At 38.5% G+C, this 27,566-nt stretch overlaps 1 protein-coding gene across 2 annotated transcripts in view; it reads left to right on the top strand.

The window, feature by feature from the left end:
- The first annotated feature begins 246 nt into the window (after positions 1 to 246).
- The window catches only part of PDE3B (phosphodiesterase 3B), a 215,513-nt gene continuing 188,193 nt past the window's right edge, over positions 247 to 27,566 (top strand). Inside the window, exon 1 of one of the 2 annotated variants that reach the window (XM_050759408.1) lies at positions 247 to 1,896. In XM_050759408.1, coding sequence (XP_050615365.1) covers positions 919 to 1,896 — 978 coding nt within the window. In that variant the 5' untranslated portion in view covers positions 247 to 918. The remainder of the gene's footprint in view (positions 1,897 to 27,566) is intronic. The other variant, XM_050759409.1, reaches the window with a different exon arrangement.

Genomic DNA, 27,566 nt, shown 5'->3' with positions numbered 1-27,566 from the left:
AGGATCCTGGGCCTGCTGCGTGGCCCAAGAATCCACGTTGCTCTGGAGGCCAGATCTAGCCACAGTGATTACGGTTTCTTCGCCATGGTCTTGGTGTTGGCTGGCCTTCATTTGGTCACAGTCTGAGAACTCACCCTGAACGGGGCTGAGGTCAGAGACTGCGCCCCGCCCCTCCCACCCTTAGCTCACCATATCCCCACTAAGCACACCCCTCAGTGAAAGGGGACCACAAACGCCCTCTTTCCCGACGACCCCAGTAGTGACCTGTGGGATTCTGGCTGGGTGTCTGTGACTTACCCTCAAAGAGAACCTGCACGCCTGGGGTCCCAGGATGGCGGGCTTGCCCCTCCCATCCGAAGAAGACCTCGTCCTTCTCTCTTAGTCCTGGCCGGTCTTCGGACTGCCGCCGCCGCGCTCTCCTCGGCCCGGGCACGCCGGGTCGGCGGGGTCCCGGCTCGCGTCCCTGTTGGGCGACGGCGGCGCGGGTGGCGGCGGGACAAGGCGCGAGCGCGCGCCGGGCGCGCGCCCGGCCGCGACAGCCGCGGGGGAGGAGCGCCCGCCCGCTGCTCGCGCGCCCAACGGACCAGGCTGGGGCCGTGAGGTAACTGTTGCAGCCAGCGGAGCTGGGAGGCGACACCGAGTCTCCAGTCCCGAGAGGTGCCCAAGGGAAAAGGAGGCGGCAGCCAAACTGGTTCTGGAGAGAAGCCCCTTCTGCCCCTCTCCTCAGCCAGCATGTCCCGGACTCCGCCGCTCCTCAGTCCGCGAGGTGGGGACCTCGGGCCGTGGCGGCGGGCGCAGCCCTGACGGGTTGTGAGTCGGGGGGCGCCCCGAACGCAGGGGCTGGGGTCTGGGAACGCGAGCGGCCGCTACGGTAGGAGCGGGGTGTGCTGAGTCCCGTGGCCACCCCCGGCCTCAGCCATGAGGAGGGACGAGCGAGACGCCAAAGCCATGCGGTCCCTGCAGCAGCCAGATGGGGCCGGCTCGCCCCCCGAGAGTCTGAGGAACGGCTACGTGAAGAGTTGCGTGAGCCCCTTGCGGCAGGACCCTCCGCGCGGCTTCTTCTTCCACCTCTGCCGCTTCTGCAACGTGGAGCTGCGGCCGCCGCCGGCCTCCCCCCAGCAGCCGCGGCGCGGCTCCCCCTTCTGCCGGGCGCGCCTCTCGCTGGGCGCCCTGGCTGCCTTTGTCCTCGCCCTGCTGCTGGGCGCGGAACCCGAGAGCTGGGCTGCCGGGGCCGCCTGGCTGCGGACGCTGCTGAGCGTGTGTTCGCACAGCCTCAGCCCCCTCTTTAGCATCGCCTGTGCCTTCTTCTTCCTCACCTGCTTCCTCACCCGGACCAAGCGGGGACCCGGCCCGGGCCGGAGCGGCGGCTCCTGGTGGCTGCTGGCGCTGCCCGCCTGCTGTTACCTGGGGGACTTCTTGGTGTGGCTGTGGTGGTCCTGGCCTTGGGGGGATGGCGACGCAGGGTCCCCGGCCACGCACACGCCCCCGGAGGCGGCGGCCGGCAGGTTGCTGCTGGTGCTGAGCTGCGTGGGGCTGCTGCTGACGCTCGCGCACCCTCTGCGGCTCCGGCACTGCCTCCTGGTGCTGCTCCTGGCCAGCTTCGTCTGGTGGGTCTCCTTCACCAGCCTCGGGTCGCTGCCCTCCGCCCTCAGGCCGCTGCTCTCCGGCCTGGTGGGGGGCGCTGGCTGCCTGCTGGCCCTGGCGTTGGATCACTTCTTTCAAATCAGGGAAGCGCCTCTTCATCCTCGGCTGTCCAGTGCCGCCGAAGAAAAAGTGCCTGTGATCCGACCCCGGAGGAGGTCCAGCTGCGTGTCGCTAGGAGAAACTGCAGCCAGTTACTACGGCAGTTGCAAAATATTCAGGAGACCTTCGTTGCCTTGTATTTCGAGAGAGCAGGTATGTTGGCTGGAAAGCGAGGTCTGGGATGTGAGAGGGTTCGGGTTTACCGCTGCAGTTTCCGAGTTGAGTTCGCTTATTTGAAAGCATGTTAACTTTCAGAATGGAAAAAGGGTGTGGGGGGGGGGCGGGGGGGAGGGGGAGGAAACAATGTTTTATTCTGGAAAGGATTCTTAAAATACAGGAAGCCTTTTAAAAATGCAGAAGCAAGTACCTTTTGTCATTGAATAGAAATCAAATAGCCCGCTAATCACATGACACTTTTTAAGGATTGTATATGCAAGAGATGAGTTCGCAGGAGAATGAGGTGAATCATTTGTGGTTGAATAGATTTGACTACTCCCGCTTTTGGCATACTCTGATGTGTATCTTTTTGGTGCCATTTATCTGTTTGCTGTTATAGTGATGCCTGCCCAAAGATAACATACAGCCTTTAGAATGAGAGGATACATCTGTGAGTTTTAATCAGTGTGGTTTCGTTATTGAAAATCAAGAGGAAAAATCTGAGATTTTATCGTTAGAAGAACAGTGATGAGCTGAGCTTTGCAAATGAGAGTAATTTAAATGAAAATACAGCAGTATAGGTGAATATAATTTTTTGCGGACTAATTCAGTGTTCTTTGTATTTGTTGCATAATTAGGAGAATGTTTTAACAGTTTAAACTTTAAACTTGGTAATTTCTGGAAAGATGCCAATAGAAAAAAACCTATTTTTTCCCCATAGGTTTACATAGTTTTATTTTTTTAAAGGGATTGAAATCATCATCAGGAAATGAGATTATATCTTTATATAGTATTGGAAAACCTACCTGTTCTACATCAACAAGAAACTCAATAAGTATAGCTACTATTATTGAGGATTTATGAAGTGCAAAACATTTTACACATACTGTCTCAAATCCTCACAAGAACGGTGTTTGGCTGGTGCCATTAACCTCTAGAGATAAGACATCTAGGCTTATAGAAGTAATGCAACTTCACATGTCTAGTAAGTGGTAGTTCTGGGATTTGATTAGATTTTTCAGGTTTCAATGCTGTGTTCTGCACAACTAACTGGTAAGTATAGTGGTTTTAAATAGGAGAGTAAGAGCGTAACCATAGGTTTTCAGAATTTTTGGATTAGTGATATGCTTTACACTGGGAGCCAATATGTTGGAGACAAAAGTTTCTTGTCCTTAATGCATTTGATGCATTCTTCTCTCTTCTTTTCTGTTCTCTTCCTTCACTTCTTCTCTGTCTTCTCTTCGAAATATTTTCTAAGCTACTACATTGATTTTATGACATGTTGAACACTGATCTGTAGTGTTCCAGTGACACAATACTTTGCTTCTTGAGTTGGCTTCAGAGGCCACTTCTGTGGTCAACCTCTTGAAAAAGTTTTGTTATACCTTTCGTTTTCTCAGTTTACTACCAGGGTAATAGACAGTACTTGAGGAAAATGTGTGTCGGAAGAAAAATTGTTTTGAGAGGATTTATTATGGAACAAAGTAGTATCAACTATTTTCATAGAATGGAATTAATATTTGAATTTTGACCAAATGTGAACACATTGCATTTTTTAACACTGGAAAATTGTTTTAGCAGTTTCATCACTTTTGTGGGCAATTTTCCTGAACTTAACAGTTACAGTTTAACATATTTTAATTGTAATTTGTTGGTGGTGTTAATTCGGTCTGTCCTTTTGTAAGTGGAAAATTTCTAGACTTCTTAATCCTTGTATGGTGCTCTTTCCATCACAGCAACCTTTTTCAACCTTTAGGTGCAGTGTTAAGTACCAGGTAGCTTCAATTATTGTTTATATTAGAGGAAAATACAATTTGTGCTTCTAAAAAGGGTGTATTTTCTTAGTGCAGAAAATCCTTATTCACATTCTACTTTTAATAGGAACATTTTTGCACACTTAAAGTATATGTGAATAGTTCAGCGTTTATACATGCCTACCTAATATTCAGTGTCTACAAAATAATTCTATTTTGACATTGCAAGAAAAGAGTATTTTTAACTTAGCAGATACTGTCATAACAAGAATTTTTATTTATGCTTGTTCCTGAAGTCTAACAGTGGATTTGTGCTTTTTGTTTGCATATATATTATAGTAAATATTTTGAGAGGAAATCAGTACTTTTATGGAAGTAAAAGATCAGGAGATTTTTTCTAATTTTCAAAGTGTTGTATATGACAATGGTAAAAACACTTTCTTGTTTCAAAAAATGAAGGAAGATGAAAAGATTTTAGATAGGACCTGACATAGGGGAAAATGTCCTGGATTCATAGGCAGAGGATTGAGGAGTTTTGGCTTAACTGTTTAATTTTGGAAAAGTCAGTGAACCTTTCTGAATCTTAGTATACTGTCAAATTAAGGGATTCTAGTAGATGAATTCTGTAATACCTTCTAATTCTAAAATTAAATTATATAATACCTTCCATTTCTAAAATTAAATTCTTTTAGTTTACACTTTTGGTAAGGTAGAAATAAAACTATAAATAAGATGTCACAAACCAGTAATTCTTGCAGTTTTACTTAAATGTTGAATGTTGATCTTGCTAACCTATGCTTTCCAAGTATAGTAATTGGAAAAGATGAGCAAATATCCTGTTTATTTTGGATAGAACTTTAAAAAAGTATATGGGGGTTCATTTTTAGGATGGTAATAAAATTATCACATTTTCATTTCCTTAAGAATTTAAACGTTTTTATTAACCTCTTTGAAAGCCACTTAAACGTCTATCAATAGAAATGTTTTTAATTGTAGAATAATAGATTTAAAGTAATTTTAACTTTTGGGATGTTATATTACTGCGTTGAAAAATAATGGCATGTTTGTAAAACATTTGATTTTATAATTAGATTTATAATATTTGATTTAAATGCTATATGTGTCAGTTCAGTTCTTAACTAAGGGTTTTTTTTTTTTTTTTTGGCAAAGCATTTAGAGATTTGAAACCCAAATCTAGTTACTGGCGATGGTGTTCTGCTTTGGTGGGTTAATGGAAAGAAGCACTGAGTTTGTAGTCTTATCTGCCAAGAATCAGCAGAAACTAATAGGAAGTTAAAAAAAATTAGTCTTCTGCATAGAAGCTTTGAGAAGAATTGAACAAGCTACATTTCTATGCCATTTTAATTGCATATTCTACAGTGCAATTTTCAGCTTTTCAATGAGATCGCTTTGTGTTTGAGTAGGTAAATACAAGGTTTTGAAAGGCATAAGTTAGTGTGTGAGATATTTTTCTGTACCTTTAATGCTAAGTGCTTTCTAAATGGTTAGGTAAATATTTAAAAATTCCATGGCCCTAATGCCCATAAATATTACTTAAAGTGTTAATTTTATTTGAAAAAGGTATACATGTGTAGTGTGAGAACTTAAGAGAGTTTTTTAAAAGTGTGATTATTTACTCACCTAAGGAATTTGCAAGGCATAATCCCCTGTTAATTTCTTTAAGAATACTGTAGTATTTGTGAAATTTATTTTATGGCTTCAATGAGCGTTTTATTCCAATTTCATGTTACTATTTTGTGGTAAAATATCAGCCTACATAATAATTTAAACTTTATTTTGTAAATATAGTATGTACTCTGCCATGAGTGTTATTTTTCAAAAACACAGATTTGATAGAGTCACCCGCTCTGTTTTAAAAATCTCTTATGGCTTTTCATTTTCCACAGGATACTGTTCATGCCCTTGACCCTTGCTTGCAAAGTCCTTCATAATCCGCTCTTTGCCATTTTTTGTTTTATTTTTTAAAAAAGCATTTTATTACTAATGGGACACTCACTCCTCACATACATTCTAGCTATTTGAGGGCTGCTTCTTGTTATTGACATTGTTGTGGATTTTTCTCTTTTGATTTTACCATCTCCACTTGTTGAAATCTCCTTTAAGGAACAAATAAGATTAGGAAGACTTTAGACAGTACACTGATACTCAAATTTATATATAAGTTGAGAACAAAACTCCATTATAGCAGAATGGGCCATATTTAAAAATAAGAGTTGACAAACCCTGTGAAGCAGTGCTGATGAGTATTTTCATTATAGTGCATTAGATAGTCACATCTCCATAATTTGTTTTTATACACTTAGTAGAAGGTAAGCATAAGTAAAATCATAAAGTTTGTTTTTCATTGTCGTCAGACTGTGCTCCTCAGGGGCAGGCCCTTCTCTCATTCTTTCTCTTTTCCCTTTCAATTACCAAGTCAGCTTATTTCCCTAGCACACTCTTCTGCCTTCTGCACCCCATCCAAAGCAAGAATTTATACTTGCCGAAAAAGCCTATTTCAGTATAAATGTTTGTATAGATATATAAAATATAGGACAGGTTCAGAGTTTATCTAATTGAAATCTGCTCATTGTATGTTGTATAAGGAAAATAAATTGAACTCTAGAGAGATAAAAATACTGGCTCAGGGTTATTCTGTGAGATATTTGGAAAACAGAGACTAGAACCTAGGTCTTTACTCCTAATCCACTTTTACTTTCCGCAAGGAGAATATATACTTCCCATCATAGCTTTCCAAGGCTGTACTTAATTTTGCCAGGTATCTCTAATTATGTGAAAAAAGGCAGTGTCTCTGGTTAAAGGAGGTAGGCGAGAAGCGAGAGAGAGTCAGTTAAGAGGGACTCATGAAAATCGCATGGTTTATAATGACCTTGATGACAAACTTCTGATAAAGTTATTTCAGAGTAATTTGTAAGGATGCAGCTGGTCTCAAACTCATGTACCTACATAACATTTATTTTATATGTTGAAGACAGAGGGGAGGGTCAAAAGGAGAGTAGGAAGAATGGAAGTGAACTGGCTGTTGCCTGCTTTGCTTAAAGGCTTTTAATTAATTAATTAATTAATTAATTATTATTATTATACTTTAAGTTCTAGGGTACATGTGCATCATGTGCAGGTTTGTTACATATGTATACTTGTGCCATGTTGCTGTACTGCACCCATCAACTCGTCAGCACCCATCAACTCGTCATTTACATCAGGTATAACTCCCAATGCAATCCCTCCCCCCTCCTCCCTCCCCATGATAGGCCCCGGTGTGTGATGTTCCTCTTCCCGAGTCCAAGGGATCTCATTGTTCAGTTCCCACCTGTGAGTGACAACATGCAGTGTTTGGTTTTCTGTTCTTGTGATAGTTTGCTAAGAATGATGGTTTCCAGCTGCATCCGTGTCCCTACAAAGGGCACAAACTCATACTTTTTTATGGCTGCATAGTATTCCATGGTGTATATGTGCCACATTTTCTTAATCCAGCCTGTCACTGATGGACATTTGGGTTGATTCCAAGTCTTTGCTATTGTGAATAGTGCCGCAATAAACATACGTGTGCATGTGTCTTTATAGCAGCATGATTTATAATCCTTTGGGTATATACCCAGTAATGGGATGGCTGGGTCATATGGTACATCTAGTTCTAGATCTTTGAGGAATCGCCATACTGTTTTCCATAATGGTTGAACTAGTTTACAATCCCACCAACAGTGTAAAAATGTTCCTATTTCTCCACATCCTCTCCAGCACCTGTTGTTTCCTGACTTTTTAATGATCGCCATTCTAACTGGTGTGAGGTGGTATCTCATTGTGGTTTTGATTTGCATTTCTCTGATGGCCAGTGATGATGAGCATTTTTTCATGTGTCTGTTGGCTGTAGGAATGTCTTCTTTTGAGAAATGTCTGTTCATATCCTTTGCCCACTTTTTGATGGGGTTGTTTGTTTTTTTCTTGTAAATTTGTTTGAGTTCTTTGTAGGTTCTGGATATTAGCCCTTTGTCAGATGAGTAGATTGCAAAAATTTTCTCCCATTCTGTAGGTTGCCTGTTCACTCTGATGGTAGTTTCTTTTGCTGTGCAGAAGCTCTTTAGTTTAATGAGATCCCATTTGTCAATTTTGGCTTTTGCTGCCGTTGCTTTTGGTGTTTTAGACATGAAGTCTTTGCCCATGCCTACGTCCTGAATGGTACTACCTAGGTTTTCCTCTAGGGTTTTTATGGTATTAGGTCTAACATTTAAGTCTCTAATCCATCTTGAATTAATTTTCGTATAAGGAGTAAGGAAAGGATCCAGTTTCAGCTTTCTACTTACGGCTAGCCAATTTTCCCAGCACCATTTATTAAATAGGGAATCCTTTCCCCATTTCTTGTTTCTCTCAGGTTTGTCAAAGATCAGATGGCTGTAGATGTGTGGTATTATTTCTGAGGACTCTGTTCTGTTCCATTGGTCTATATCTCTGTTTTGGTACCAGTACCGTGCTGTTTTGGTTACTGTAGCCTTGTAGTACAGTTTGAAGTCAGGTAGCGTGATGCCTCCAGCTTTGTTCTTTTGACTTAGGATTGTCTTGGAGATGCGGGCTCTTTTTTGGTTCCATATGAACTTTAAAGCAGTTTTTTCCAATTCTGTGAAGAAACTCATTGGTAGCTTGATGGGGATGGCATTGAATCTATAACTAACCTTGGGCAGTATGGCCATTTTCACGATATTGATTCTTCCTATCCATGAGCATGGTATGTTCTTCCATTTGTTTGTGTCCTCTTTTATTTCACTGAGCAGTGGTTTGTAGTTCTCCTTGAAGAGGTCCTTTACATCCTTTGTAAGTTGGATTCCTAGGTATTTTATTCTCTTTGAAGCAATTGTGAATGGAAGTTCATTCATGATTTGGCTCTCTGTTTGTCTGTTACTGGTGTATACGAATGCTTGTGTTTTTTGCACATTAATTTTGTATCCTGAGACTTTGCTGAAGTTGCTTATCAGCTTAAGGAGATTTTGGGCTGAGACAATGGGGTTTTCTAAATATACAATCATATCATCTGCAAAGAGGGACAATTTGACTTCTTCTTTTCCTAACTGAATACCCTTGATTTCTTTCTCTTGCCTGAATGCCCTAGCCAGAACTTCTAACACTGTGTTGAATAGGAGTGGTGAGAGAGGGCATCCCTGTCTTGTGCCAGTTTTCAAAGGGAATCTTTCCAGTTTTTGCCCATTCAGTATGATATTGGCTGTGGGTTTGTCGTAAATAGCTCTTATTATTTTGAGGTACGTTCCATCAATACCGAATTTATTGACAGTTTTTAGCATGAAGGGCTGTCGAATTTTGTCAGAAGCCTTTTCTGCATCTATTGAGATAATCATGTGGTTCTTGACTTTGGTTCTGTTTATATGCTGGATTATGTTTATTGGTTTGCTAATGTTAAACCAGCCTTGCATCCCAGGGATGAAGCCCACTTGATCATGGTGGATAAGCTTTTTGATGTGCTGCTGAATCCAGTTTGCCAGTATTTTACTGAGGATTTTTGCATCGATGTTCATCAGGGATATTGGTCTAAAATTCTCTTTTTTTGTTGTGTCTCTGCCAGGCTTTGGTATCAGGATGATGTTGGTCTTTTTTTAAAAATTTATTTATTATTATTATTATTATACTTTAAGTTCTAGGGTACATGTGCATAATGTGCAGGTTTGTTACATATGTATACTTGTGCCAGGTTGGTATGCTGCACCCATCAACTCGTCAGCACCCATCAACTCGTCATTTACATCAGGTATAACTCCCAATGCAATCCCTCCCCCCTCCTCCCTCCCCATGATAGGCCCCGGTGTGTGATGTTCCCCTTTCCGAGTCCAAGGGATCTCATTGTTCAGTTCCCACCTATGAGTGAGAACATGCGGTGTTTGGTTTTCTGTTCTTGTGATAGTTTGCTAAGAATGATGGTTTCCAGCTGCATCCGTGTCCCTACAAAGGACACGAACTCATCTTTTTTTATGGCTGCATAGTATTCCATGGTGTATATGTGCCACATTTTCTTAATCCAGCCTGTCACTGATGGACATTTGGGTTGATTCCAAGTCTTTGCTATTGTGAATAGTGCCGCAATAAACATACGTGTGCATGTGTCTTTATAGCAGCATGATTTATAATCCTTTGGGTATATACCCAGTAATGGGATGGCTGGGTCATATGGTACATCTAGTTCTAGATCTTTGAGGAATTGCCATACTGTTTTCCATAATGGTTGAACTAGTTTACAATCCCACCAACAGTGTAAAAATGTTCCTATTTCTCCACATCCTCTCCAGCACCTGTTGTTTCCTGACTTTTTAATGATCGCCATTCTAACTGGTGTGAGATGGTATCTCATTGTGGTTTTGATTTGCATTTCTCTGATGGCCAGTGATGATGAGCATTTTTTCATGTGTCTGTTGGCTGTATGAATGTCTTCTTTTGAGAAATGTCTGTTCATATCCTTTGCCCACTTTTTGATGGGGTTGTTTGTTTTTTTCTTGTAAATTTGTTTGAGTTTTTTGTAGGTTCTGGATATTAGCCCTTTGTCAGATGAGTAGATTGCAAAAAAATCCTCAATAAAATACTGGCAAACCGGATTCAGCAGCACATCAAAAAGCTTATCCACCATGATCAAGTGGGCTTCATCCCTGGGATGCAAGGCTGGTTCAACATTCGCAAATCAATAAACATAATCCAGCATATAAACAGAACCAAAGACAAGAACCACATGATTATCTCAATAGATGCAGAAAAGGCTTTTGACAAAATTCAACAGCCCTTCATGCTAAAAACACTCAATAAATTCGGTATTGATGGAATGTACCTCAAAATAATAAGAGCTATTTATGACAAACCCACAGCCAATATCATACTGAATGGGCAAAAACTGGAAAAATTCCCTTTGAAAACTGGCACAAGACAGGGATGCCCTCTCTCACCACTCCTATTCAACATAGTGTTGGAAGTTCTGGCTAGGGCAGTCAGGCAAGAGAAAGAAATCAAGGGTATTCAGTTAGGAAAAGAAGAAGTCAAATTGTCCCTCTTTGCAGATGATATGATTGTATATTTAGAAAACCCCATTGTCTCAGCCCAAAATCTCCTTAAGCTGATAAGCAGCTTCAGCAAAGTCTCAGGATACAAAATTAATGTGCAAAAATCACAAGCATTCGTATACACCAGTAACAGACAAACAGAGAGCCAAATCATGAATGAACTTCCATTCACAATTGCTTCAAAGAGAATAAAATACCTAGGAATCCAACTTACAAAGGATGTAAAGGACCTCTTCAAGGAGAACTACAAACCACTGCTCAGTGAAATAAAAGAGGACACAAACAAATGGAAGAACATACCATGCTCATGGATAGGAAGAATCAATATCGTGAAAATGGCCATACTGCCCAAGGTTAGTTATAGATTCAGTGCCATCCCCATCAAGCTACCAATGAGTTTCTTCACAGAATTGGAAAAAACTGCTTTAAAGTTCATATGGAACCAAAAAAGAGCCCGCATCTCCAAGACAATCCTAAGTCAAAAGAACAAAGCTGGAGGCATCACGCTACCTGACTTCAAACTGTACTACAAGGCTACAGTAACCAAAACAGCACGGTACTGGTACCAAAACAGAGATATAGACCAATGGAACAGAACAGAGTCCTCAGAAATAATACCACACATCTACAGCCATCTGATCTTTGACAAACCTGAGAGAAACAAGAAATGGGGAAAGGATTCCCTATTTAATAAATGGTGCTGGGAAAATTGGCTAGCCGTAAGTGGAAAGCTGAAGCTGGATCCTTTTCTTACTCCTTATACGAAAATTAATTCAAGATGGATTAGAGACTTAAATGTTAGACCTAATACCATAAAAATCCTAGAAGAAAACCTAGGTAGTACCATTCAGGACATAGGCATGGGCAAAGACTTCATGTCTAAAACACCAAAAGCAACGGCAGCAAAAGCCAAAATTGACAAATGGGATCTCATTAAACTAAAGAGCTTCTGCACAGCAAAAGAAACTACCATCAGAGTGAACAGGCAACCTACAGAATGGGAGAAAATTTTTGCAATCTACTCATCTGACAAAGGCTTTCAATTTAAACAAAAGACACTGAAAAACTGTTAGCTGTAAACAACACTTTGGGAGAACTGGGTTCTGTCTGTGGGTGGTTCCTGACAGTTTATAACATTGAGTTGTTGTTCATGTTGTTATTTACAAGCTGATATGCGCTTATTTAGGTTGTTGTTATAAGCCTGTTCTTAGAACTTGGGGCAGAAGAGTGTATCTCCCACTGTTATTTATTTATTTATTTATTTTCTTTTACAACCAAGATCTTTCCTTCTGTCATTGATTTACCTAGCAGATAACTTTACAGATTTCTCCTCCTCCATCTGCCACAGTACGTTGTTTGGCCACCTCTTCCTTAAATTTCATACAACTTGCATTCAGCTATATATATATATATATATATATATTTTTTTTTTTTTTTTTTTTTTTTTTTTGAGAGCGTCTCGCTCTGTTGCCCAGGCTAGGGTGCAATGATGTGCGATCTTGCCTCACTGCAAACTCTGCCTTGCAGGCTCAGGTAGTCCTCCCACTTCAGCCTCCTGGATAGGTGGGACCGCAGTGCGTGACACCATGCCCAGCTAATTTTTGTATCTTTTTTTTTTGGTAAAGAAGAGGTTTCACTGTGTTGCCCAGGCATGTCTCAAACTCCTGGGCTCTATCGATCTGCTCACCTTGGCCAAAGATGTACACATTTGAGAATATGTTACCTTAAGTGGCAAAATGGACTTTGGAGATGGGATTAAGGATTTTGAGTTGAAGAGATTATCCAGCATTATCTGAGTGGGTGCAGTGTAATCATGAGGGTCCTAAAAAGTAGAAGAGAGAGGCAGAAGAGATCAGAGAAGATTTGACAGTGGAAGCAGGGTTGGAGTAATACAGTGTGAAAGGAACTCACTCAACCCATCTTCGCTAACTTTGGTGATGGAAGAAGGGGGACCCTGAGCCAAGGAAAGCAGGCAGCCTCTAAGAAGATGAAAAAGGTAAGGAAGTAGATTTTCTCCTTAGAGCTCCCAGAAAGTTTTGAAGCCCCACTATCATCTTGGTTTAGCTTAGTGAGACCTATATCAGACTTCTGACCTGCAGAACTATAAGATACGTTTGTGTCATTTTATGCCTTTGAATTTGCAATAATTTGTTACAGGAGCATATTAGTTTGCTAGGGCTGCCATGACAAGGTTCGACAAACTAGGTGACCTGAATAGCAGAGATGAATTGTCTCACAGTTCTGGAGGCCAGAAGTCCAAGATCAAGGTATCTCCAGGGCTGGTTCCTTTTGAAGGCTGTGAGGGAGAATCTGTTCCATGTCTTTCTCCTAGCTTCTGGTGGTTTACTGGCGATCTTTGACTTGTAGATGCATCACCCTGATCTCTTTGTTCATCTTCACGTGGCATTCTCCCTGTATGTTCACATAGTCTTTCCCTGTACCTGTCTGTCTTTGTTTCCAAATTTTCGAATTTTCTAAGGATCCAGGTCGTATTGGATTGGGGTCCACCCTGATTTGCCCTGTAGAGACCTTATTTCCTAGTAAGATTACATTCTGAGGTACTGAGGATTAGGACTCAACATGTTTTTTTTTGGGGTGATACAATTCAACCAATGCAAGTAGATACAGAAAACTAAAGCTATGTAAAATTGAATTGTTTTTCAAAATAGATGCTGAATATAAATTGATGTATTTGTATTTTTGCTGGCAATGAATAAGAATGCTCCTGGATCCACATTCTTATCAACCAGTGCTTCCTATTTACTGACTTTTAAGTTTGGCTGGTCTAGTGGGTATGAAATGGTATTTCTTTGTGATTGTAATTTGCGTTTTTCTAATTTTTAGATTTATATGTATGTTGTGATGTAGAGATTCAATCTCATTTTTTATATATATGGATATCCAGTCATGCCAACACAATGTATTGAAAAGTTTATTTTTTCTCCATTCATCAGGGCTGCCTCTGTCCTGTATCAAATTTCAATATATATATGACTGTATCTGGGCTCTATTATGTTTGATTTGTTAGTTTATGCATCCTGTGTTAATACCACACTGTCTTAGTTATAATAGCTTTCTAATAAGACTTAATATCCATTATTGTTAGTGTCCATTGATGTGTAGAAGTTTTCAATTTTGATGAAGTTTATCTACTTTTTCTTTTGTTGCCTATGATTTTGGTATCATATCAAAGAAATCACTGCAAATTCAATGTAATGAAGCTCTCCTTCTGTGTTTTCTTTGAGGAGTTTTATAAAAGTTGTAGTTTTAATGTTTAGGTCTTTGATTCATTTTTATTTGTTTTTGTATACAGTGTAAGGTAATGGTCCAACTTTATTCTTTTGCCTGTGGATATTCAGTTTTTCTAAGACCATTTGTTGAAAAAAACTGTTGTTTTAATAACCTTTCAACAAAGTGTTGACTTCTTTGTTGAAAATTATTTGACAGTACATGTGAAGATTTATTTCTAGGCTGGCTGTTCTGTGTCATAGGTCTATACGTCTGTGTTTATGTCAGTACCACACTGTTTTGATTATTGTATCTTCGTAGTAAGTTTTGAAATCATGAAGTTTGAGACCTCAAACTTTATTCTTTTTCAAGATTATTTTGGCTGTTTGAGTGTCCTTTGAGATTCCATATGAATTTTAGGATGAATGTTTCTGTTTCTGCAAAAAACATCATTGGGGTTTATTTTTTATTGTGGTAAAAACTGTAAAATTTACTCTGTGCTTTATTTTTAAGTGTGCAGTTCAGTAGTGTTAAGTATATTTGCACTGTTTTGAAACAGATCTCCCTATCTTTTCCATCTTGCAGAACTAACACTCTATACTCATTAAATAATGAATCGCCTTCCCCTGTCCCCTGGTAATCACCATTTGACTTTATGTTTCAATGAATTTGATGACTTTAGATACCTCATATAAGTGGAATCATACAGTATTTATTTGTGGCTTGCTTATTTCACTTAGTATAATCATCTTTGGGATTTTGATGAATCTATAGATTGCTTTGAGTAGCACTGGCATCTTAACAATAATAGGTTTTCTCATCCATGAAAATGCGGTATCTTTTGATTTATTTTTATATTAATTTATTTCAGCAACGTTTTCATAGTTTTCAGTGTATGAGTCTTTCACCTCCATGGTTAAGTTTATTCCTGAACATTTTATTCCTTTCAATACTGTTGCAGATGGAACTGTTTTCTTTATTTCCTTTTTGAATTATTTATAGTGTAAAACTGTATGCATCTGATTTGTATGTGGTGATTTTTGTATATTTCAGCTTTGCTGAATTTGTTTGTTCTAATAGTTGTTTTTGTGAAATCTTCAGGGTCTTCATTTAGTTTTTGACCCCTAAAATTAGTGCTGCATATGTAGACTGAGAAACTTCAAGTAAAAATTTAAATTGGCCTCAAGTTGGTAATGCTCCAAGGCGATGGTTAGAAGCAAATTCAGATTCTCCAAGGCCTCAAATAATTCCTACAGATAAAATCCCAAGGAAATTGAGCAATGCTTAGTCAAAAATCCACAAATCAGGCGAGGAAACAAGGCACTATGAATCAGAACCTAAGAAAAGTACACAACAAAAACACATCCACCAAAGCTTCAGATTATATAAGAAATATAAAAACGCACTTATTATGATTAAAGAAATAAAATAGAAACCTAAAAAAAATGTTTGGGGGACAGGTGATTTAAAAAAACTGTCACTGGCCGAGTGTGGTGGTTCATGCCTGTAATCCCAGCACTTTGGGAGGCCGAGGTGGGTAGATGGCTTGAATCCAGAAGTTCGAGACCAGTCTGGGCAACATGGCAAAACCCTGTCTCTACAAGATACAAAATATTAGCTGGGTATGGTGGCGAATGCCTGTAGTCGCAGCTACCTGGGAGGCTAATGTGGGAGCATCTCCTGAGCTGGGGAGGTCGAGGCTGCAGTGAGCTCTGATTGTACTACTGCATTGCTGCCTGAGTGACAGAGTGAGACTCTGTCTCAAGTAAAACCCCCCAAAATCCCAAAACACACACACAAATAGTCATATAGATCAGAAGAGTTGGAGAATAAGAAGTAAAGTATAACTTAGACTTAATTGAAGTTTGAAAAGGGGATAATAAAATGGAGAGGAAGAAACATTTGAAAAGATAATGACTGTAAAATAACATTTTATAGAACTGATGAAAAATGCCAAGTTTTTGTCCAGAAAGCTCACTGAATCTCAAACAGAATAAATTAAAAGAAACCCATACGTTATTGCAAAATTGCAGAACCTTAAAGAAAAAGATAACCACTAAAAGAACTCAGAACAGAAAAATTACCTTCAAAAGAATGAATGGCAGTTTTACTGAAAGGTGACTTATCAGTAGCCACAGTGGAATCCATAAAACAGTGGAATATCAACCGACAGGTGCTGAGAGAAAATAACTGTCAAACTAGAAATCAGTGCCCTGCAGAACTATCTCCCTAGGAAAAGTGCAAGCTAAAACAATTTTAGAAAAGGAAAAATTGAGGGAGTTTTTACTACTGAAAGTACATACTCAGGCAGAAGAAATGAATGAGATCAAGAAGGTATACTAGTGATAAATATAGGTAAAAACAAACACTTATATTGTAAGACATTATTAACAATGCCTTCTAAGAGAACAGGCTAGAACTAAAGTACTAGAAAACAAGAGCATTTACATTGGAAAGAAGAAATTAGAAGAGTATGTTAAAAAGTTATATTTCAACGGGGAGGGCTAAGAGTTTGACTTTAAATCTTGTTTATACACAATAGCTGTCTACACACACACACACACGCATACACACACACAGCTAGTGCAACTGCTGAAATAATAGATATTGTGTGAATGGCTTCCAAACAAATAGATGTGACAAAAGAATTGAGGGAAAACAGGAGAACAAATAAGTAATGTAAGAGAAAAAAGGAGGTCAAAAAAGGAAACCTAGCAAACAGGACGAATACTTAAAGCATGTAAAAAGATAATAAAAATAAATCTAGATACCACCACGAATTACAATAAATATAGAAGCAAAACCTTTGTGAAAAGAATATAAAGATTGTCCACTTGGATTTTCTGACTGTATACTCTTTGCAAACATAAGAATTTATCAAGGTTGAAAATAAAAGAATGGAAAAAGGACACAAGACACTATAATAAAACTGGTAAAATATTAATATCAGAAAAACTGGGAAAACACTTTGCTAGAGAAAAAGATGATCATTATGTAATTATAAAAGACTGAATTCACCAAGAAGATAAAATTTATAATTGGAGATACCTAATAACATAAATGTCTATGTCTACATATATACATACACATATGTACACACATATAATTGATAACTATTTCCAAATTCACCTACAGTAGAAAGCATTCCTTTTGTATATTATTTATACCTTTAATTCATTCCTATCACATTAATATACTTTTCTTATACTGTCTTAATTAACCTTTCAGTTATTAGCTCCCTTTTTTGAGCACCTCAGTGTGCTAGGTGCTGTGGGGGAATATAAAGATCAGTAAGATATGGTTCTATCCCTAGGGAGTTTATATCTAGTAGACTCAGATGTGCAGATTGGCTCACTGTGAGACACAATTGTGTAATTGCTGTGTTCCAGTCAGAGCACCTCATTGTGGAAGGCCAAAGAGTGATCAATTTTTCGAGGGAGTGTCTTTATAGAGGAGGCATTTGAAGGACATATTATATAAGGCTTGATTAAGTAGAGACAGGCGTTGAGACTGGTAAACCATCTGGTAAAGTTCATGACTTTGTTGTAGAAATCAGAATGGAAAGCTAGTAAAGTAAGGAGTGTAGAGTTAGTGTGGGAATGTTACTGGAAAATACTGAAAGATTGGTTGAGAGTAATGTATGGAAGATATTGAATGCCATCCTAAACTTTTTGATTTATTCAATGGAAGATGTTGGAAGATTTTCAGAAGAGAAGAGACATTTGCTTTATTTAGTTTAGAGAGATTTTTGACAATGGGAAAAGTAGATCGGAGAATGAAAATATTGGGAGCAGGGAGCCTGTTTATAATCCTTCGTTTGAGAGACTGAGAACAGTGGGAGTGGAAAAGCCCTGGTGATAGGGAAAAAGGAGGTATGAAGATGCTTAAAGTCTTAGTGACTGAAAGTTTAGTGGTGTCATTAGCTAATGTAGTGAACACTGGAAGATGAGCTGGTTTGGGAGAAATGATAAAGAGCTTGACTTTATTGATTAATGTATGTTCCAGTTTTCACATGTGAATGGTTGATACCTCTTTCACATCTCTAAATGGGATGTAAACTCCCTGAGTGTAAGAACTAAGCATTTCTGTTTTGTATTTATCATTTACATTTTGGAGTTCACAATGGATATCTGTTATTATAGTTATACTTATTGTCATTTCTTACAATATTTCCATGTTAACCTTGAGTGAAGAAAAGAACTGTGGGTAGAGATGAATCCCAATTTCCTACTGTCTTTGGTATTTTCATTAATAGTCAACTATTGCACAGTGGTAAAGCTAGACTACTTGAGTTTAAATGTCATCTCTGCTACTTACAGAATGTTGGACAAGTTATTTAACTTCTCTGTCCCCCAGTTTCTCTGTGTATAAATTAGGGGTAATAACAGTATCTATCTTATTGATGTGAAATAAATGTGATATGAAATGTTGTGAGGATTAAATAAGTTAATAACCTGTAAGTTCTTGGAACAGTGTCTGGCACCTGGCAAGTTTTCAACAGGTTAGTTGTTATGGCTGTTATTATTAATATTTGAAATTCTCATCCTTGAATTATTTAAGTTTATGCCAAGTTTCTCTAAATCAATGGTGAAACTAATTGAAATTTAGGTCTATGAGACAATCCTTTTTTATTGTTTCAATACTTCTCTTGGAACTGGTATTAAGCAAAAAAGCAAATCCTTTCCATAAGGGATTATATAGGGGAAATTCTTTCAACCAGTGGTCAGTATTTAGGACAACAAAGAAAAGATACAAGGAGTAATTTAAAAAGTGATTAAAAGGGCGGTAATTTGGATTTATTTTCTTTTAAAGTTTCAGAGTTAAAGATTAAGAACCTTTGGTCTTCCAGAAACAAAATGTGTCAGCTGCTACCATCATAATTTACTGTCCCATAAGCTTTTTGTTCCAGTTTGTCACTTTGGAGTTGGGAGTACACTGGGAAGTCAAACAAATGTCTTTACCCGTAATTCTTCCTTCACACACTGTCTGTTAAGCATGTTGATAACTATGCAGCACCTCCCCAGGAATGGTAAGAGGGAGATAAAAGATACGGAAACAGAAAGAAGAGAAACTGTGTGTAAAAAAGTGACTCTTCCAACCCTCTTCCTCACTCCAGTCAGTATTAGTCACTTTGCTTTACTGCTTCAGTGTAACATTTTATTCCACTTTTCAGAAAAAGTCTCCTGAAGAGCTTCTACCGGTTAGATGGTGATGGTTCAAAGCAGACAAAAATAAATATGGATAGGAATTTTTACTAATATATGGGAAAATATTTTTCTTTAGAGGAACATACCTACATACGCATTACTAAATACCAGTGTTTATCATTATGTAAGTCATTTTTTGTTTGGTTTTGTTGTAAAAATAAACACCATATAGAAATAACTTTAATATCTGAAAATTCATTTCTTCAGCAACATTACTGGGCATTCTGCTAGGAGCTATGAGGGCTATGAAGAAGAATCATATAATGCCATTGCTCTTAGGAGTTTAATGTAAGATAAAAAGTGAAGATTTTATTTTAAATAATAAAAAAGACAGTGCAATTAATATTGTAGTGTTTGAAAGGTCTCAAAAAATAACACCCAAATTCCCTGCCCAAATTTTGAGAAGAGAGTGACAGATGAGATATCAGAATACCATCTATATTCCTGATAAAACTGTTATTGGAAGGCATGGCTTATTCTGTAGATAGTTTTGCTTTGTAATACTGAACCCCTGAGTTAAACAGACTTACCTGGTCATTAGCAGAATAGGACCAGGAACATTTTCCCTATTTACCTGGAGAGCCTATCCATAGAGAAGCATTGGAGAACTTCTGCTTCCATCTAGTGGGTAGGCTTCCAAGAACAAAAAGCAAGGGGTAGAATTATGCTTACATGATTCATTAGTCTAAACTTACCAGTCAGGTAAGTCACTATCCTCCTTCTGGGGGATAAATAAGTGGAGGGTAGAGAGAGTCAAAAACTATTTAGTGACAGTTCTTCATAGAAGCCATAGGATTGAGAAAAAGGCATTGCCTCTGTCAACACGATAATAGAAAAAGCTATTTGAAATTCTGACATCTTTTAGACAACACATATTTTAATTTTTTGCTTGTCACCTTTCTTTTTTTTTTTTTTTTTGAGATGGAGTCCTGCTCTTGTCGCCTAAGCTGGAGTGCAATGGCACTATCTCGCCTCACTCCAACCTCCGCCTCCTGGGTTCAAGGATTCTCCTGCCTCACCCTCCCAAGCAGCTGAGATTACAGGCACATGCCACCACTCCCAGCTAATTTTTGTATTTTTAGTAGAGACAGGGGTTTTGCCATGTTGGCCAGGCTGGTCTCGAACTCCCGACCTCGTGGTCCGCCCGCCTCGGCCTCCCAAAGTGTTGGGATTACAGGTATGAGCCACTGCGCCCGGCCCTGCATGCCACCTTTCTTGTAACTATAGTGTCTATATAGTTGCATGGAATGTACATAATTTAAAAACTGAGCCTAGATTCTGCCTTTTTTCATTTGTTTCTTTCTCTCAACAAAATTGAGTTACTTATTTCAGTGCATTTATTGTTGCACTTAATACTCTCTGTCATATTTGGGTTGATAGGCCTTTCCTGTTTCTACATTTTGTGTCCTTTAAATGCAGGGACAGTATCTGATTTATTTTTGTAACCCTGGTGCTTGGTATGTATCAAATAGTTTATTGAGTTGAATTATTGGATTAAATACTGTTTTCTTTATCACTTCACAGGCCTTTTTTTTCCTAGATGATACATAATACTCATAATTTCATTACTGAAAGTAACTTGAAGAACAGGATGCCTAAGGAATAAGTTCTTGATGTCACAAAACCCAGCAAAAATCTTCTTCAGCAGGGGAAGCTTACTTTAGGTGAATGCCTCAGTTAATAGGTGAAGCTTGGAAGAGTTTTGCAAGTTGGGAGAATGGAAACTAATGCAGGACATTGTGTGCAGGAGTTACCTCTAAAACAAAAGGAGGGACATGGAATGATAATTTGAGGTGAGATCATAGTGGTGCAGTAGGGTTATAAACAATTTTGACATTACTTTTTCAAATATGACTTGCAGAGTTAAAAATTCCTAGATGTTTGAATGGTTCTCAGTTAAAGAGTATTGATAGAACATTTTCAGTGCTTAGATTGCACTTTTGATTTCTAGAGAGAACTTCATTTTTAACATAAATTTACTAATTTTAATAGTTCACCAAGGAAGAAGATAGTAGTAAAATACTAGTCATAATTATTTAGCAAACTCTGGAAATGTGATTTTTTTTTAAAAAAAACTTTTCTTTAAGTTCAGGGGTACATTTGCAGGTTTGCATAGGTAAACTTGTGTCATGGGAGTTCGTTGTACAGATTATTTCACCACCCAGGTATTAAGCCTAGTACCCATTAGTTATTTTTCCTCATCCTCTTCCTCCTCCCACTCTGGTAGGCCCCAGTGTGTGTTGTTCCTCTCTACATGTTCATGTGTTCTCATCAAGTACATTTTTGTAAGGTAACTGAAGTTTATCTTTTTACAAGTAATATCTTTTTAATTTAAACACATTTTTGCTGTGACTATTTCTATTATGTTTATCCCTATTTCTGCTTACCCTGAATAGATCTTGATGAAAATAATATATTTCTCTGATAAGTAAGGGTTGTCATTTTAAAAATTAGTAGACATATATTTGACAAAATTATTAACAAGCACTGCAGAAGCAGTTCATACAATCTGCTTGGTAAACTGAGTGATCTCCCAGTTCTGTGTTCCCCCAAATAGTTCACCCACACATTCCATAAAAGGTTCTCTTTAGGCAGATGCAACAATACCCTGAAGGCGTAATTGTTAGCTTTATAGTCAGCATTAAGCAATTAAAATCCTCCAAAATTAATTCCAGACTTGGCTGTAACCCTAAGAGCCATTCTGGAAGACAGAGAATGTAGAGTTTACAAGATCTTATGCCCTGTTTATAAGGGAGGGGAATATCCCCAAAATATTTAGAAGAGTTCACACATATTGAATGCCACTAATTTCAATGACAACAGCCTATTTCTAATATTCCTTATATTATTGCTTCTAATATTCTTTTTTTTTTTTTTTTTTCTTTTTGAGATGGGACTTGCCCTGTTGCCCAGGCTGGAGTGCAGTGGCGTGATCTCGTCTCACTGCAACCTCTGCCTCCTAGGCTCAAGCGATCCGCCCACCTCAGCCTCTGGAGTAGCTGGGGCTATAGGCACATGCTGCCATTCCTGGCTAATTTTTTTTTTTGTATTTTGTAGAGATGAGGTTTTGCCATGTTGCCCATGCTGTTCTTGAACTCCTGAGCTCAAGTCATCTGCCCGCCTTGGCCTCCCAGAGTGCTGGGATTGCAGGCATGAGCCACTATGCCCGGCCCCTTCTAATATTCTGATACTAGAATATGCCTTATAGTATTCTTTCTAATATTTCTTATATTTCTAATATTCCTTACATTAGTCTTTAGGGCTAATAGGAATAGCTTCTGAAGTGCTTATAATAGCTGCTTTGGGAGTGTGGCCTTTCTGATTATATGCTAGCTGATCACCCGTGGAATATAAATTCTTGTTAAATCACATATTTACATTTAAATAACAAGAAAGGAGAATATAAGCACCCTGAAGATAAGAATTTTTGTCTGTTTTGTTTACTGCCATGTCCAAAATAATGCCTGGTCAATAGTAAAAGCTCAAATAGCTATTGAATGGGTAAATATCACAGTGACTTTGCTGAAGTATTTAAATAAGTTTCAGACATTATAAAAATAAATACATTTTGGCCAAAAGCTTAATTAATTAATGCAAGAGTTAAAAAAAAAGAAAGGTTTGAAGCATACAGTCCTATTTCAGGGGGCTCAAGAATTTAAGAGGAAGAAAGGGGGAGACATCCAGGTAAGAGGACATGCATGCTAGCTTTCCAATATTGGACATTATCTACTTTTTCTGAGACAGTATCAACCCTTTGACCATGACACATCTTTTCGTAACAGAGTCCTACTTAAGCTCAACATTTAATTGGTACTTGGAGCCAAGAAATATATTGTGGGCCTACATTTTTTGCGTATCTTTTGTGTTATAGCCTCTATACAATCTAAGGACACTTTGTTCTTTCTCTCAAAATTCTTTCTTCACTTTTGAGTAATTTACTTTTGAATTTATAAATACCTCACCTTATTATTCATCATATTATTTGCATTATGTTAAACCCTGGTCAACCCTTAAAATGTTAAAGGAAAGACATTACTATATTTTTTAATGAATACACTAAACTTTTAAGTACAAATACATTTGTCATCAGCCTCTGTAAAGCCATCAAATGTTTGAAAAAAAATTTTAAACAGGAAGCAAAGGGTCTAGTTTTAAGAACTTAGCTGTGAATGGATGATATCCTACCCATTTAATAGTTCTCCAAATGAACAGAAAGTATACAATGAAAGGAAGGTCCCTTAGAGGTATGAAATTTTTCTGCAGCACAATCCTGTCTGTCTTCTTTATTCAATAATTTGTAGTCATTTTCAGAATTCATTCCAAAAACCAGCTTATTAGTTTAGATATCAGCACACCGGTCTTGGCAAAAGGCAACCCAAAAATAAACAACACTATGTCAAAAAGGATGAAAAGCCAGCGATCCAACCAGTAGAATTGTTTTGGAAGCCAGTTTGTCTCGGACTGAGACCACATATTAAGTCTTGGCTGTTGCCGTCCATTCTTGCACAAGGCTCCCTGCTCCTGGGGACTCTCCTGACCATCTGCCTCCACCATGCCCACCTGTATCTCACTCCTGCAGGCAAGGTTGCCACTTTTAACACTGTCTTACTGTGCCGTGATATATGGATGTCTAACTGGCTTGTAAAGTCTGTTTGCCATATACTAAGTGATGTTTCTTACATTTTTATTTTTTTTTTGAGACAGAGTCTCACTCTGTCACCCAGGCTGGAGTGCAATGGCATGATCTCGGCTCACTGCAACCTCCACCTCCCGGGTTCAAGCGATTCTCCTGCCTCAGCCTCCCGAGAAGCTGGGACTAAAGGTGTGTGCCACCATACTCACCTAATTTTTTTGTATTTTTAGTAGAGACAGGGTTTCACTGTGATAGCCAGGCTGATCTCAAACTCCTGTCCTTGTAATCCACTCGCCTCGGTCTCCCCAAGTGCTGGGATTACAGGCGTGAGCTATGGCGCCCAGCCTTTATCTTCTCTTTAACAGTTATTTTGCTTGCTCCTGTTGCTAGATGTTACCAATCTTTATCTCCCCTTTCCCAATTAATTACTGTTTATCAATGGTAGGTCAGGACACTGGTTAACCAAGCTAATTGGAATTCACTGTAAAAGTAAGGATGAAAAGTCCTAGAAGTCTTTCTTGTGGATACAGTATATGGACTTTGTAATATCTGTTTTGATTCCACAGAGAGTTTTTTTTTGTTTGTTTTTATAAAGGACTTCTAGATAAATGAGGTGTTAGCCATATTGTTTCAACGTGAACACCTAAATACAGATTTTTTTCTTCTCTTTTTTAATGAGGTGTACGGTACATACTGTAAAGTGAACAAAACAAGTATATAGCTTAACACATTTTTACCTATGTATACATCTCTGTAATTACCACTCAGATAAAAAAGTAGAACATTTTCATACCCTAGTTGGCTTCCTTATGGTCTCTCCCATTTGATAGCCTGTCTCTAAGATGTCCACAGTTCTGACCTTTATCCTAATAGATTATTTTTGCCTGTTTTTGAACCTTCATGGAAACTGAAGTTTAAGTTTCGTATGATTGTCTTGAGTCATGAAGTATTCTTTTGATTTTAAAAAGTTTTATTTTTTTCTATTCTTGAAACATTCCATTTATTCTTGAAACATATCATAGTACCTACTATTGGCAAAATTAATTATTTTAGAGATTAAAAAATGAATAAAATATACCTTACCATCAAGAAACTTGGAGTTTAGTACAAGAAAAGAAATATAAAGGATATATTTAAAAAGTACAGAGAAGGCCTAGGAAAAGAATGATGCTATAAAAGTGAGCGTCCTAATGAAAATAGATGACACACTCAAATGGCTAAAGTAGGGAGAGTTTATGAAGGAATGATTTATAAAAGAGTGGGAAGTGTTAAGAGAACATGGTATGAGTATCTGATGAGCAACAACAGATAGCCATTATCACCTTTAGACATACAAGGGCAGAATACGGAGCTGTTAAGACGCAGATAGTAGCTGTATAGAGGTTCACTTGACAGAAGCTGTGGCTCTGGTAGCAGAGAAGCATCACTAACCAGAGGTGATTTTACATGAGAGCAGGGGTGGAGGTGGGTGGGAGATTAGGGGAGAGTAACTACTCCAGGCTCACTTCCTGTTTTTCTGTCTTCTGCTCTTGTCTTCAATTGGTTGACTCCACCCCAAAGACAGAGGGCAAGGTGGGCTTTGGATATAAACAGAGGATCCTGGGGCACTGAACAGGGTGGAGAAGAATGAAGAATGGATCTGGACAGGCAAATGAAATATTCATAGCACTACCTTTTTTTTTTAAATTATACTTTAAGTTCTAGGGTACAAGTGCACAACGTGCAAGTTGTTACATATGTATACATGTGCCATGTTGGTGTGCTGCACCCGTTAACTTGTCTTTTACATTAGGTATATCTCCTAACGCTATCCCTCCCTCCCCCCCACCCCATGACAGGCCCCAGTGTGTGATGTTCTTCACCCTGTGTCCAAGTGTTCTCATTGTTCAGTTCCCACCTGTGAGTGAGAATATGCAGTGTTTGGTTTTCTGTCCTTCCGATAGCACTACCATTTTTTTAAGGACACAGTATCTGCAGTATTGGAGGAAGGTCCTTTTAGGAAGAATCAAGTAAACAAAAGGTAGAGGAGTATTGAAATAAAGAGTATGTTGAGAAAATGGAAAATATATCAGATAGTTTGGAGTGTGTACTTAATGAAGTAGAATGTACTTAATGAAGAAAAATAGGCATAAAAAGAAAACATAGGTTAGTATTTGTAGACAAATGTTAATCTATAAAGATTAATCTAAAAAGATATATGTGCAACATAAATTGCATATCCTCTTATTTATTATTAAGTCTTATATTATGAATATTTTTATAAATACCTGAGAATCAATAGTGCCTTCATCATTAGGTGGAAGACAGTTGGTCGAGTTTTGTGCCTTAGCATGGTTATCTGGGTGATTTACACATAGTGACCTAGTGCAAATAGTACAAAGATCAGGAGTCATTTAGAAAGTGGGGCTTACAGTTAAGAATATAGGTTCTGGATTTGGACCATCTGTGTTTAATTTCTGACTCCAGCACTTTCCAGCTTGATGACCTTAGGCAAGTTATCTAATATGGACTTAATTTTCTCATTTTCAAAATAGGTACAATCATAATCGTTTTATTTTACAGTAGTTATGAGGATTGAGTAATTCACATAAAGTATATAGCCCAGAGCCTAGCAGATATTGTTAATAAATGTTACCTATTTTTTGTTTTTTAATTTAGGAGGGTATTATAGATGTCTTTGAATATTTGAAAGTCTGCCCCATGAAATAGGGATTAAACTTATCTCCATGAGAACCTCTAATATCAGAATCAGGAGTAACGTGTGTAAGTAACAGGCGAACAGATTTGGGATTAATATGAGAAAATCTTTTAATAAATTATAGAGTTTCTTGACTTAGAATAGGTTAGCTCATGAGATAGTGATTTACATACCAAGGGAAGTTTTCAGGAAAACATCAGGGGGATGTTTTAAAGTATTAATGTCTCAAAATGAGAAAATTAGATAAAAGCTTTAGGATATCTTCCAACCATAATAGTGTATTACTTTATCCTAAAAAATTTGTGAAAATCAAAGTTCTAGGTAAGAGAAAATGTGTTTGATTTCCTTTTCCACATCTCTGTCTGTTCCTCTTGACAATTTCTCTTCCTAACTACCTTCCAACGTGTCATCTTTTTTTGTTTAATGATATGTGTAATTTTTTTTTCCAGAGACAGAGTCTCACCATGTTCCCCAGGCTGGGCTCAAACTCCTGGGCTAGGTGATACTCTTGCCTCAGTCTCCTGAGTAGTTGGTACTACAAGTGCACACCACCATGCCCAGCATATTTAACAATATTTATTGAGCACATACAAATATTGCCCTGGATACTGTGATTAGTACAGTGAACAAGACACATCAGTCTCCTGCCTTAATGGAGCTTTAAGAAATTTTAGCAGAGGGAAATAGAAAATAAAAACACAGTGAAATAGTTTTCAGGTAGTTTTAAGTACTGTGATGCATGAAAAAATAAAACAGAGTAATAGTACAAAGGGATACTAGGGCTTTGGATGGTGGAGGTGGAAGTGGTGCTTTAGGTATGGTAGAAATGGAAAGCCTCTCTGAAGAGGTGACATTTTAACCAGCATATAAATGTTGAGAAGGAGCTGGTCATGCTGAGGGAAGCACATTCTAGGCAGAAGAAGTAGCAAAGGCCCTGTGGTGGGAAAGATCTTGGCGTGCTTGTTAGAAAGGAAACTGGGTGGCTAGAGAGTGGTAGGAGTGGTAAGAACAGTGTGGATCACATCAGGCCTTATACACCTTGTTAACATTTACATTTCATTCCAATTGCATTCTTATGGC

This window comes from Macaca thibetana, chromosome 14, assembly GCF_024542745.1.
Source record: "Macaca thibetana thibetana isolate TM-01 chromosome 14, ASM2454274v1, whole genome shotgun sequence".
Classification (NCBI taxonomy): Eukaryota; Metazoa; Chordata; class Mammalia; order Primates; family Cercopithecidae; genus Macaca; species Macaca thibetana.
Note: the sequence above shows the minus strand (reverse complement) of the source record. Positions and strands in the feature narration are given on the sequence as shown.